This window comes from Corvus moneduloides, chromosome W (genome assembly GCF_009650955.1).
Source record: "Corvus moneduloides isolate bCorMon1 chromosome W, bCorMon1.pri, whole genome shotgun sequence".
NCBI classification, from domain to species: domain Eukaryota; kingdom Metazoa; phylum Chordata; class Aves; order Passeriformes; family Corvidae; genus Corvus; species Corvus moneduloides.
In genome coordinates this window covers 20716186-20731009 of record NC_045510.1, presented here as the reverse complement: position 1 = coordinate 20731009, position 14824 = coordinate 20716186, and the positions used below count along the sequence as shown (strand labels likewise).

The 14824-nt window shown below is 40.1% G+C and overlaps 1 protein-coding gene across 1 annotated transcript in view; it reads right to left on the bottom strand.

Moving 5' to 3' along the window:
- LOC116437440 (nipped-B-like protein) overlaps window positions 1-14824 on the bottom strand; it is a 126544-nt gene that overhangs the window by 107432 nt on the left and 4288 nt on the right. The window contains exons 4-7 of the mRNA XM_032095084.1: window positions 8361-8460; window positions 7275-7426; window positions 6025-6185; window positions 740-833 (exon numbers count right to left, since the gene is read on the bottom strand). Of these exons, the coding sequence (XP_031950975.1) occupies window positions 740-833; window positions 6025-6185; window positions 7275-7426; window positions 8361-8460 (507 nt within the window). The remainder of the gene's footprint in view (window positions 1-739; window positions 834-6024; window positions 6186-7274; window positions 7427-8360; window positions 8461-14824) is intronic.

Sequence of the window (14824 nt, the reverse complement as noted above, 5' to 3'; positions counted from 1 at the left end):
CTCTCCACCTAATCTGACCACCCATAAAGACTTTTGTTTCAGGATTAAAGAGAAGAAAATACTATTGCATCTTTTTACTATTTCCATGTAAATACATAAGCACTGAAAACTTAAATTAGCAAGGATATGCCCAAACTCCTACCTTACTAAATCTCATCTATCTCAGTCATTGCTTCTTAGGGAGAATATTAAAAACAGCAGTATGCATTACATATTTTAGCATAAAGAATTATTTTCTCACCTGACTGACAGTTTACCCTATTCCTTCTCCACAGCTAAGGTTTTCAGGCTTCATTTATGCTATATATATTGTGTTCATTGAACTACTTTTAATTTCATGTTCATAAAATTTGATGACTGCAATCAAGACAAGCATTGCATGTTAAAACACTTTTGAGCTGGTTAAGAGTTCAATACTTGTAATGCTGCCTTTAAATAATTTATGTAGAGCAACTGAAACCATTCCTTTAAAGAATTTAATCCTCATATTGGAAAGGATTTAAAATTATTCTGTCCTTCATGAATATGAGCTTTGTTTTGTGATATGATTAGTCAATTTTTGAACCTTCAGAAATTTCTTCTGAATCAGGGCTCGGAATAATTTTGTATCCAAAACTTAATGACATACTCTTTAGTACTATTGGAATACAGAAGTTGGGAGAACTAACTAAATACCTCTTTAAACTCTGTTTTTTAAAATTGGGAAAAAATACATTGATATATATGACTGCTAGATTACCTTTAAGGGTTCCATCACTTCCAGATGGAGAGCAGACTGACTGTGGTGACCTCAAGGAAAAAGATGCAGCATTCCTTACTGAAGGATCGCCATCCTAAAGTGACCACGATAAAAAAAAAAATCATGAACACTTGATAAAATAAAGACTGAAATTAGTACATATACTGATAGAATGGATTGGATGAAAAAGCATACAAAAATATTAGAAAAATATTTATTTATAAAAAAAAGTTGTAATTTGGACTGCTATTAGACTACTATATAGGCAAAATTCCAGAAAACAATCAGCCTTAAGAATTTAGAACCAGAACATGCACACAAAAATAAATCCATGTATGTCTTCCAGCTAAATAAGCACTTTTGGTTGACACTAAGATTCCATTTAAAAGTTTTTTGTTACATATAGTAAAGAGCTGAAAAACAGAAAGATGAACTCTCTACAATACTGACTGAAAGAAATTAAGTATAATAAGTAAATTTTTCTCTTTTTTAAACAAATTCAGCTTTCTTAAAATTAGCGTACCCTTAAAGTTTATTAGAATGCTATTTTACTTTTACAGTTAAGCAAAGCAAAACTTTGTATTCATACACTCCAGCTTAAACACATCAGGATTGAACAAAATCTGTAAGCACACCCATTTCGGCAACTGAGATAGATGGATAGCAACTACACACTCCCTCTGACAACGGCCAAACAGCCAATTTCCACGTGCATAGTAGTAGATCAGCCACTGTACATGTTATGCCTTGTGAAGGCATAGTTCACACTGCTTAAGGATAAAGAAAATAGTTTGATATTTATGGACTGAAAGTGCTTACAAGGCAAAGAATATAAATTCATAAGAAACCAGATTTCATCAATTTCATCATACATAGGCATTTACAAAACAAATCTATTAGATTTTTTCCCCTCCCACAGCAAAATGAATCTAAAACTCATGATGTGCTATTAATTACACATATTTTTCTAACTCCTTGCAAAAAGACTTGTTGCCTGGTGAGAAAGCCTCATGTGCAAAGAAATCCAATATTCTGATTCAATGCAATAAAAAGAACTATACCTTAAACTTACATGTTTTTTATTGCAAGTCAAAATGAATTAATTTGCTGATGTAACAGTTACTTGTTTATTTAATACACTGAAAGTAAGGAGCTGATTTTTTTCAAACATGAAATATCGTTGAATTATAATAAATCTCAAACCCGCCAAAATACTGGGGGGAAAAAAAGCTTAGTAACTTTTTAAGATATATTTTTCATTAGAACAGGAGAGGTCCTCTACACATGGACTGCCAAGGACAATGGCAAAGACGTCTTTTATTAAATTAACTAAACTAACTAACTAGGTAGATGACCTTTCACGTTCACACATGCCATTCCTGAAAATTTGTCAGCTACTGTAGAAGTCCTCATTTACTGTTTCCTAGATCAGAACTTCATCAAATGGTGAAATGTAAGCACAAACTTATATTCTCGGCATGTTCTCACGAGCATTTGCAGCCCAGAAAGCCAATTGCAGCCTGGGCTACATCAAAAGCAGTGTAACCCAGCAGGTCAATGGAAGTGATTCTGTCCCTCTACTCTGCTCTGGTGAGACCCCACCTGCAGTGCTGCCCCCAGCTCTGGGGTCCCCCAGCACAGGAAGGACATGGACCTGCTGAAGTGAGTCCAGAAGAGGCCACCAAGATGATTAGAGAGATGGAGCACCTCTGCTATGAGGAAAGGCTATGAGAATTAGGACTCTTCAGCCTGGAAAAGAGAAAGCTCCAGGGAGACCTTAGAGCAGCCTTCCAATACCTGAAGGGAGCCTGCAACAAAGCCAGAGAGGGACTCTTTATCTGGGAGTGTAGCAATAGGACAAGGAGCAAGAGCTTTCCAGCCACTCTGCCCCAGCCTGGAGCTGCATAGGGTTGTTGTGACCCGAGGGCAGGACCTGGCACTTGGCCTTGTTGAACCTCATACAATTGGCCTTATCCCATTGCTCCAGCCTGTCAAGATCCCTCTGCAGAGCCTTCCTACCCTCCAGCAGATCAACATTCCCACCCAACTTGGTGTCCTCTGTAAACTTACAGAGAGTGCACTTGATCCCCTCGTCCAGGTCATCAGTGAAGATGTTAAACAGGACTGGCCCCAATACTGAGCCCTGGGGAACCCCACTGGTGACTGGCTGCCAACTGGATATGACATCATTCCCCACCATTCTCTGGGCCTGGCCATCCAGACAGTTCCTAGCCCAGTGAAGAGAGCACCTGTCCAAGCCATGGGCTGCCAGCTTTTCCAGGAGACTGCTGTGGGAGACAGCATCAAAGGCTTTACTGAAGTGCAGGTAGTCACACACACAGCCTTTCCCTCATCCACTAAGTGGGCCACCTTGTTTTAGAAGAAGATCCGGTTGGTCAAGCAGGACCTGTCTTCCCTAAAACCCCTGCTGGCTGGGCCTGATGCCCTGGTTGTCCTGCATGTGTTGCATGATGGCATTCAAGATAATCTGTTCCATGACCTTCCCTGGCAACATGGTCAGGCTGACAGGTCTGTAGTTCCATGAATCCTCCTTCTGATCCTTGTTATAGATAGCTGCCACATTTGCCAACTTCCAGTCCCCTGGGACCTCCCCAGTTGACCAGCACTGCTGGTAAATGATTGGAAGTGTCTTGGGGAGATCCTCTACCAGCTCCCTCAGTACCCTTGGGTGGATCCCATCCAGCCCCATAGATGTGAGGGGGTCTAAGTAGCATACCAAGCCTTTTCCTCATCCTTTATCACTATGTTTCCCCCCACATCAAGTATAGGATGGAGATTCTCCTCGGCCCTCCTTTTATTGCTAATGTATTTGTAGAAGCACTTTTTGTTGTCTTTTACAGCAGTAGCCAGATGAAGTTCTAGCTGGGCTTTGGCCCTTTGAATTTTCTCCCTGCATGACCTCACGACATCCTTGTAGTCCTCCTGAGCTGCCTGCCCCTTTTTCCAGAGGTAATGCACTCTCTTGTTCTCCCGGAGTTCCATTCAAAGCTCTCTGTTCAGCCAGGCCGGTCTTCTTCCCTGCTGGCTCATCTTTTGGCACATGGGGACAGCCTGCTCCTGCTCCTTTCAGATTTCCTTCTTAAAGCACGCCCAGCCTTCCTGGAGCCCTTTGCCCTTCAGGACTGCCTGCCAAGGAACTCTCTCAACCAGGCTCCCAAACAGGCCAGTCTGCCCTCTGGAAGTCCAAGGTGTCAGTTCTGCTGACCCCCCTGCTTACTCCTCTGAGAACAGAAAACTATCATTTCATGATCACTGTGCCCAAGATGGCCTGCAATTATCACATTCCACAACAGCCCATCTCTGTTCACAAACAGCAGGTCCAGTGGGGCACCTCCCCTGGTTGGCTCACTCACCAGCTGTGTCAGTTCTTCCACACACTCCAGGTACCTCCTGGACTGTTTCCTCTGCTGTGCTGTATTTCCAGCAGAGATCTGGTAAGTTGAAGTCCCTCACGAGAACAAGGGCCAGCGATTGTGAGACTTCTCCCAGCTGCTCATAGAACATTTTGTCTTCTTCATCCTGGCTGGGTGGTCTATAAGAGACTCCCACCAGGAGATCTGTCCTGTTGGCCTTCCCCTTGATTCTTACCCATAAACACTCAACCCTATCGGTACCATCATCAAGCTCCAGACAATCAAAACACTCCCTAACATACGAGAGGTATCTAAAGCCTCTCCTTCCTTGCTGATCCCTTATAAAGAGTTTATAGCCATCTATTGCAGCATTTCAGTCATGTGAGTCATCCCACCATGTCTCCATGATTGCAACTGTCATAGTTTCCCTGCTGTACCATGGCTTCCATTTCCCCCTGTTTGTTGCCCATGCTGCGTGCATTGGTGTAGATGCACTTCAGTTGCATTTGCTGATGATACAAAACTGGGAGGAGTGGCTGATACACCTGTAGGCTGTGCTGCCATTCAGCAGGACCTTGATAGGCTGGAGAATTGGGTGGAGAGAAGCCTAATGAGGTTCAACAAGGGCAAGTGTAGGGTCCTGCACCTGGGGATGAATAACCCCAAGTACCAGCACAGGTTGGGGGTGACCTACTAGAGAGGTAGTAGAGGTAGTGATATATGGACATTTAATGCTAAGAACAGCTTCTTATTTTGAAGAATTTGCATTGCTGAAGCAGAGACTGAGAAAAATACCTGATGAAATTGTGTATGATATATTCCTTCATTACAAAACTCTCTTGTTTAAGATACTACTTCTTAGCTAATATTTTTCATCAGCATAATTCTTGCATTTAAAAAGAAAAGACTAATAAAACTAATAACTCTCTTGGAGTTCCAGTGTATTAATCCCTGTAAGGAATTTAGGTAGCCTGGTATTATCAATACACTTGTTGAATACAACACTGTTTTTTGCTTCCACAAGCTAATTTAGGAAGACAAGAGTTGCCCCTAGTTTTCATAAGGTAAATTAAATACATCTTAAAAAAAAAAGAAAAGAAAGGCCTGCTTGTCACCAGGTTTTGATCAAGTTTTGTAACTGTTGTAGGTATCACTAAGACCACACAGTTCAAAGAACTAAAGTCAAAAAATAAAAATGAAACTTAAGTGCTGTCCCCTTAAGACTGTGTGCCAAACTTATAAAGAAGAGTCACAACATGCTTCATCCACAGGATGAGATGCTCATTAAGAAAGTGAAGAAGTTGAAAACACCATGGGAAAAAGTTGCTGATTTTTTTCATTTATATTCAATACTTCAGCAAGAATTTCTCCCACATGAACTAAAGTCACTGGGAAAACATATAAATAAACCAGGCCATAAAAGCACATAACAGACCTGTAAGAAAAAATATTAAAAGGAATTTTTGCCTTTGACAACACTACTATATTACTGAATAGGTTATGCAATTGTCTCATCTAATTGACAGGGGAATCTTCAGAAAGACATGTTAACTATAAACCTATTTAGAATCTAGTATCGTTTACGTCAATATATTGATACAATAATTGCAGAGATGCTCTACCATCTCTTTATAATAAACTCACATGAGTAAGATTTTTTACTTTTAATACTTTCATCAGAATCGCTGTTACAAACTGTTCCAAAGGAAAGAAATCTAGAAAAATCTTAAAACTCGCACATTAAAGTTGCACAGTTGAGTGCACACATCTGAAACCAAAATATATTTTCAATGGTTTTATTCATCAACAGCATCCTCATAAAATATCTGACTTCTAAGGCAGCTAAACACATCCTTGCTTTATCATAGTAAATATTTGTTTTATCATCATAAACTGATCTAGGTAACATACATCACTACTTATCCTGTGCACCATCTGTAGATAGTCTTCATTTGAGCTATGTCTAGAATTATCAGCATGATGATTAGCTGAATTTCCAGACAATTGACTTGAAACTTTATTTTCATGGAGATTCCTCATCCCAGCTGTGACAATGGGACTGGATACTGAAGCTGAAATACAGAAAAATAAAAATAATGATACTAATATATTCACACAATCGATAACTCTAAAAACTCTCGCAGAAAAGGCCATAATATTAATGAGTTGGATGCAAGAGGTCTAGGATTGGAAAAAGAATCCCAACTTTCTTCACTGAATCCTTTTTCCACAAATACCTTGAATAAAATTAGTATCTAAGATTTGAATTTTCAAGAGACAGACTTAAACCTAAATTCCATGTACAGATTAGCCAAGCTTCACTCCACATCTATCCTAATTACAGTCAGCATCATACTCATAGGTTATAGAAAACTTTATTTTCCTCTATATAATATGCATTCACTACCTTTAGTAACTTCCTAGGTATTCATGATACATATAACATTACATACACAACAGCTATTTAAATTCTAAGCACACTGCTAAACTTTAGGAACAGATGATTTAAAAGAATCTAACAAGAATTCTACTTACAAAAAAAGGATAATGCCTAGATACTTAACAGTGTTCATATTGTTCAAGATTGTTTTTAGAAAAGGGAAGAACAAAGAAATCCATTCATTCTGAAGGTCATCTTTGCCAGTTACCGCATCCCTTGAGTATAATTCTAGCCAACTTAGCCTAGCCTACACTGCAAAGGTTTGGTAAGGTTAAATAAGCTGGCTGCAAATCTTACATTACACTGGCAAAAATTATGTTTTCACCAGTACAGATAAAAAAATGCCATAGCTAACAAATAAAAAGTTTTAGGGTTTTTTTATTTTTCTGTTGTCGTGTATATGTGACAACTATGCAAAATCAGTGTACACAGAGGAGAAGCATTAACACCAAGGTCACTGGTTCGATCCCTATATGGGCCATTCACTTAAGAGTTGGACTCAATGATCCTTCTGGGATTTTTTGAAATAAAATAAATACTACCACTCTGGTAGTATTTCCACAGTCAGGAAAGCAAAGCTTAAGCATACCCAAAAAATTCCCTACCAACTCCAAGATTTGCATTAAGCATGTGACTCCTTCAAAGAAATTAGAGCTGTGAAACACACATGAAGGTAAAGCTGACATGAGATAGGAGAATAAAATAAATATCAAAGACTTACCTTGCTGCATCTGAGGATGTGGTGTATAACTTGGAGGATGTGAATATGGCATGTATCCTGCAGGACTTTGAGGAGCATATGGACTAGGCACTGGACTGTTCTGTTGTGCCAAAAATCTGTTACCAGAGCTTGTTTGTGGTGGCACAAACCGGCTAAAAAATAAAATGAAAAAGTTGGAAAAGGAAATTTATACAAATTTCTTATTTCTTTTAAAAGACTGAGGAAGCTGGGGGTGTTTAGCCTGGAGAAAAGGAGGCTCAGGGGACACTTTATTGTTGAAAGGAGGTAACAAGCGACAGGACAAGAGGAAATGGCCTCAAGTTATTCCAGGGGAGGTTTAGATTATATATCAGGAAAAATTTCTTCACCAAAAGGTTTGTCAAGCACTGGCACAGGCTGCCCAGGGAAGTGATTAAGTCACCAACCTGGAGGCATTTAAAATATGTGTACATGTGTCACTTAGGGACACGGTTTAGTGGTGGACCTGACAGTGTTAGGTAAACAGTTGGACTTGATCTTAGAGGTCTTTTCCAACCTAAATGATTCTATAGGTACATGCTACTTGCTGACACTCAAAGTTTGAAAAAGAAACAGAAAGTTGATGAGAAAGCTGATGGAAGACTGGCCAAATTACTGGACCTATCCTCCTCTGAGCAGCTTTTTGTATAACTGTTAAAGCAGTATTCCATGTTTTTACAAGCCTTCTTTCCCACCCTTCTGTCACATTGGTAATGTTATACATGCTGGAACACATAGCCTCTTCTCTCCTGTCCTCCTGCCACAGGTAGAGAATAGCTGTAGGGGTGTCAGGAGGCAGGGGGATTATTTTGGCAGGAAAGAAAGTATGCCAAAATTATGAGGGAGGGACAGCAGGGAATCCTGACTAATCAGAATACAAAGATTACTCACTAGCAAAAAGATGTTGCTTTGCCAGCTGAAGAAACTCACCCTGCTGTCAGACAAATGCAAAATATATCCTGACACTGATCACCTTCCATTCACATACTTGCAACAAGAATTGACTGTCACTGTAGATAGAATTTGCAGTTTGCTGCCCATCCCACCCCATTTAAAAGAGAATGTTACCTGGAAGGGCTATGTGAGATAGTGGTTTGTTGATAATTAGAAGATGCAGGACTACCTCTCATGGAATTCTGAGAAATATTAAACTGCGACATCATCATCCCTATTAAGAAGATAGCAGCATTACTTTACATGCATTTCCTTTTTAATCAATGAAGTCTCTCATTTCAGAAATTATTATATACAAAGAGATTATAAACTTTACAAACATTGACATCTTCTACCTACAACTGTTAGAAAACATTTTTAAAAGACTGATTTCATGTAAGATGTCCATTTTACACCATGACATAAGAAGAATGTTCCCTAAAGGAGTATTAATTCAATTATAAATATCAATGGCAGTTCCCTCCTCTGTTCCTTAGCCAAAAACCTGCTAGTAAATAGAAACATTTTATAATAGGCCATATACTCCACACCCCAGACTTGTGTGTAGAGTACTCAATGTGCCAATAAGATTTGGAAACTTCACAACAAGTCAGAACACAGAAAACTTATTTCCCCATTTTTAGATCAAGTACAGCAAACAATCATCTCAGGCTGAGTGGTGCAAGATATTCTCCCTGCTCCCCTAATGCCTTAGTGGTTCCTTTCTATCCAGGGACAAAAGCTTTCTATTCCACCTCCACCACACTTATAAGGAATGTTATCAAAGAAGGTGCTGAAATATTTTCAGTTGCAAAGAACCACCAATATCCCATCTGTAGTCTCCAACAGCCTGTAGATTCCCAGTGATGCTTTGAAAATTCAGGAGTTGTACTAGATGGCAAGCCACAAGTACCAGTGGGCCTGGAACTAACTTGCATCTTTATTAGGGAGAATATAAATTAATCTTTTCTGTTTTCTCTCTTCCATACAGATATAAAGAATTTCTAACCACCACATAACACTGGAAGTTGAAATGGCACAGGTACACAAGAACTTATATGACTTTTAACCAGGTGATTTTAATGATAGAATTGAATGCCTTGCAGCTAAAACAGCATCAGAATTCACATACACACTGCAGCTTGGGAAGCCACAGCAAGTGATACAAAGCCATGGGTAAAAGCACATCAGCAATGCAAATATTTAAACCAAAGTTTAGATAGATGGCTGACTAATCCAGAGTGTTTGGGAGTCATCAATCTTTGCATTACTATCACTGATTTCAATTACTGCAATATTCACATAAGCAAAGCTAGTTTCAGAAATCCTCCCTGCCATCCTCTTTTCTTTCCCCCTCTCCCCAACAAAGAAGTGATGGAATAATCCCCCAGGAATTAAGCCATTACTACCTCCCGGTAGGTATGAAGTGCTGCATTCCAAGTATATTAGCCCAGACAAACTAGCCCAGAGCAGGAGTGAAATTCTCATATTGTGCTGAAAAATAAATAAATAAATAAATAAAATAAGAGACCTCCATACTTTAGTACAGAGGACATTTCATTGTCCAGAGTAACAGAAGTGGACTCAACTCCTGCCAAATTTGATTAAATGAACACTGGTTGCCTTGCACAGAGGCAAGTGAGGAGGAAACTCCAGAGGTGTTGGAGGCAGCACCTGGCATGCTCACTGCCCACTCACCTCTCACAGCCACTCTCACCACAGCTAGGTAGTACTTAGTCAAACTATTAACCCTTAACATTCATGTACAGAAAGCTGACAGAATGTGCCAGTATAAGTATGAACTATGCAGAAGTTTCATTTTATGCTTAAAACAAAGTCTGCACTTCTAAAATACTTGAAAAGTACATCTCTTTTCTCCTCCGTAAATTTAAAACATGCTTTTGGTTTAAAAAAGTGTGACAGAAAATATAAAAATACATTTTAATTCCATTAAAAAAACCCTAAAACTTATTCTGTGACAGGCAGTTCTCACCTCTTTATCTCTGTTTGGGGAGACAATCTAGATTAAAAAAAAAACAACCAAACAAAACACCCAAAGTCCCCAGTGCCCATCCCCCTCCCCTCCCCCCACTAAAACCCCCCAAACAACAACAAAAACAAACAACCAAACAAAAATACCTCACCACAACAGTGTCTCCAAAGTTTTCAGACAGATAACAAGTCTGTCTAGTAATGATGTAATGAGGAAGGAGTAAAAATAAGCCCAAACATTTAGTCTAAAAAGGAGTTGAAATTAGTCTGTGGCCATTAACACTAAAATATCTTCTTGTACATTTTTTACATCATTGTTCATATCACTAAGCAGCAGATTTATGGCTCCACTGTGCATTTCCATACCTTAAAATACTTAAGAATTTCTTTTAAATGCAACTTTAATTTTGATTGTTGGTAATTCTCAGTTTTGAGAAAATATCATCCTAGTAATTCACACAATCACAGGATGGGTCAGGTTGGAAGGGAGCACAGTCAGTCATCTGGTCCCACCTCCCTGCCCAAACAGTCATCTCAGAGCACATGGCACAGGATCGTGTCCAGATGGGTCTGGAATATCTCCAGTGAGGGAGACTCCACACCCTCTCTGAGCAATCTGTTCCAGTGCTTGGTTACTGCACAGAGAAGTTCTTCCTCATGTTCAGGTGGAGCCTCCTGGGCATCAGTTTCTGCCTGTTCCTCTTGTCCCATTGCTGGGCCCCCCTGAGCTGAGCCTAGTCCATTCTCTGACCCATCCCTGCAGACACTGACAGACATGGATGAGGTCCTCTCTCAGCTGTCTCCTCTCGAGGCTGAACAGCCCCAGCTCCCTTAGCCTTTCCTCATCAGAGAGATGCTCCAGTCCCTTAATCATCCTCACAGCCTCTGCTGGACCCACTCCACCCACTCCAGGAGCTCCATGTCTCTCCTGTCCTGAGGAGCTCAGAACTGGACACGGCACTCCAGGTGAGGCTTCACTAGAGCTGAGGAGAGGGGCAGGATCACCTCCCTGACCTGCTGGCAATGATCTTCCTAATGCATCCCAGGATTCTGTTGGCCTTCTTTGTCATAAGGGCACACACTTGTCCACCAGGACCCCCAGGTCACCCCCAGCCTGTACTGGTGCCTGGGGTTGTTCTTCCCCAGGTGCAGGACCCTGCATTTACTTTTGTTGAATTTCAGACAGTTCTCTCCCAACTCTCCAACCTGTCGAGGTCCTTCTGAAGGGCTGCACAGCACTCGGGGATATTGGCCAGCTTTCTATCCTTAACATACAATCCTAGTCTTGAACGTAATTTTTTTTGCTCAGAAAAAAGTGATATGCATAAATCCATTTTAGCATTCTTACTAAATGACAAAGAATATAAAAACACGGCTCAAGATCACAGAAAAAGTCTTGTATGATTAAACTGTATGTTGGGGTTTTAGTTTAGTCCTAGTTTTTTTCCTGTTAAAGGAATTTTTTCCCATATGCATGTTGCTAGGGGACAAATGGCTGTACTTAAGAGAAGACAAAAGACCTGGCTACTCTTCTGTTTTCACCTGGGTGTGGGGTCAGTTCGATCTCAGGTCCCAAGAGAGAAGCTGCAGAGAAAGGAGCTGCTGGTTCTTTTTTCTTCGGCCATTTTTCTTTCTGCTGGAAACAACGCCGGAATCCCAAAGCCGCTTTCCTTGCCCTGCTGGAGGCCGGGCTGTGGCCGCCCTGCCCCGCTGCTGCTGCTTCAAGCCTTCGCTACACTGTAGCCGTGCTTGCCCTGCCTGCCTGGGCCTCCGTGGGGGCTCCCCGTTTGGATACATCTCATCTGTCCTCTGGGATCTGTGCTCGTCCCTGCCGCTCCAGCTTGCCGCTCCAGCCTGCTGTTCCCGAGAGTACGGCCGGACACCGAGGCCAGCTGCCCAGCGGTTTGTGAAGCCTTTGTTCCATCCTTCCCCGGGACCCCAGGCCACCGGTGCCGCGTGCTCCCTGAGATCGCTCCGGAGCGCCCCCTGCAGCCGCGGGGGAACCATCGCACCTGCCCTGCTCACCGGGAGCCGCCAGCGCCCCTGCTGGCTGCAAGTAGAACTGCATCCGAGGGGAAAGGGCCTGACAGCCGAGAAGGGTGGGACTGGGTTTGTGATTGTTTGCTGTTACTGCCATAGTTATTGTTGTTTTGTTTGACTGGTTATATACATATATATATATATATATAGAGAGAGAGAGAGAGAGTAAAGAACTGTTATTCCTATTTCCCACATCTTTGCCTAAAAGCCCTTGATTTCAAAATTATAATAACTCGGAGGGAAAGGGGTTACATCTGCCATTCCAAGGGAGGCTTCTGCCTTCCTTAGCAGACACCTGTCTTTCAAACATAGACACTGTATTACAGCATCATGCATGCTTAAGCAAGGACTGCTCACCAAGAGGCAACTTTTCAGTTAAATATACATTCTTATTGAAAGCATACGTCTACAAAGTTTTTCCCTTTTACAGACACGTGCATTTTAATTCTTCTCTAGATGAAAAAACAATCAAAGCAACTGATGTTTAGGGAAAGATGCATAAGATTTTAATCCTCAAAAATGCACAAATAAATAGTTTAAAGTGAATTTTAAGTCCTTTCTCTGTCCTAAGCTATGCTATGAAGACTAACCTATTGCAATATGTTATTTTAGCTGATCTTCTAACAGATATCTGCTGAAAGACAAAGCCAAAGTGTTGAGAAGAGAAAAAAATATTATGAAAACTGAAATTAAATAATAGCCTAATTTTAAATAAATAATTATGATAGCACCCAGAACTTTCTCTGTCATTTGATTAAAAAGGTCTGAAATAAAATTAACATGTTGCCCTTGTACTGATGCTGCAGTGATGTGACTCAGTCTGTTCAGACAACCTAGTAATAGAAAACAGTCTGAAAAATCTAATTAAAAACCTTATCTGTATGAATTCTGTTTTAACAATGGGACTATTATCAAAAGACATGGAATAAGGGTTTGAACACTGCTGCTACTTTACCTGAGACAAAATATGCCAGCAATTTGGGGGGGAGGGTGGTTCACCCAGGCTACAAAACAAGTATTCAAATAATACATCTTTCTTGCACTATTTGTTAATCATAACTAAAAACAATTCTTGCTCTAAATTTAGTGTTGAGCTACAAATCAGTATGACTGTGGAAAAAACATCAGCACAGAATTCTGCTTGTGCTTTACCTTATATTCACAAGTATTCAATACATAATATTTAAGTTCCTGAAGAGGCCTTTTTTTCCTGACAAATTGTACTGAACCAAGAATTTTATTCCACATTGAATGTAATTCTTTAACCATGTGGTTTTTCTGTTCTTGCATTAGAAAAGAAGGCTGGAAGAAATGAATTTGAGTTCAGTTTGTCCATACTAATGCTGGGACTGACGTTCAAAGGATCATTGTGCAGAGGCCCACCCCAGGCGGAGTAAATAGACATGGGGTCCCACTGCCTTCTTTCCTTCTCAATTCTGGGCATTACAAATACTGGATCACAGTACCCAGCACTGACTTCACCACATGCTGGACTCAACAGAAGGCAAAAGGACAATATTCAGAAAGAAGACAGTAAAAAAACCAGAAGAGATTAATTTGAAATACTAGAAAAGAAGCTAAATTTCATTCTTATGGCTGGCAAAATGCATTACATAAGATCTCTACCAAACTCTCAAGTGTTCTACAAATCATGACTCCACAGAAATTACAAAATATGTTCAGAAAGCAGAAGAAAGCCCAACCTTTGCTGCCAGAACACATCAGTATACCCTCCTTTGGCCTTGGAGATCTGAATGGGATGTACTAACAGCTAACATGGCTGCCACAATTTGCCAGCATCTATCTTAAAGATCCTCCTATTTCCAGGTAAGAGTGTGGCCTTTTTCCATAGAAAATAAAATCACACTTCACCTAGCTTTTCCAAACATTCATTACAGGGCCTTCTTCCTCTCAAAATACTTTGTGTACAGCTATACTTTTCTCCTCTTCCCCCTTTCTTTCAATGTTTCCAATTTCACACTTACATTGCAATGTTTGCACTGGTACAAGTATTCAGAATTATGTAAAATAAAATTAAGTATTCAAGGAAGTTTTAAAGTCTGATCTCTTTTGGTTCTCTGAAAGCACTTTGTTAACTTTATTAAAATAGCATCAACTATTCTTTTATGTTTAATCATTTTTTAATTCTGTACTAGTACCTCCCTTCAAGCATAGGCAAAAGCACATTTACTAAAGATAGGTGGTTTTATTTCAATAAGGATTATTCTTAATCTGTTGAATCAAGCAGCAAAAGTGTTTCCCCCTCTGAAGCACAGAATTAGCAAAAATTAGAAAGAAACTAACTTGCTTTATTTTCTTTCTTTCAAAAGACTCTGCTGGCACAAATAATTTCATAAACAATGCCTCCCTTTTGCACTGGAAAAGAATTATTTTACTCTACAAAACTGGTGGGAAAATGTGTTATCAACATTATTCTCATACTAGATCAAAAAATCACACCACTGTACCAGCTATTAAGAAGAAAATGAACTCTATCCAAACCAAAACCAGGACAAGTATATGTTCTTTGTGGAACCACTATGCAAAAAACTGTCAAGACAGTCAAA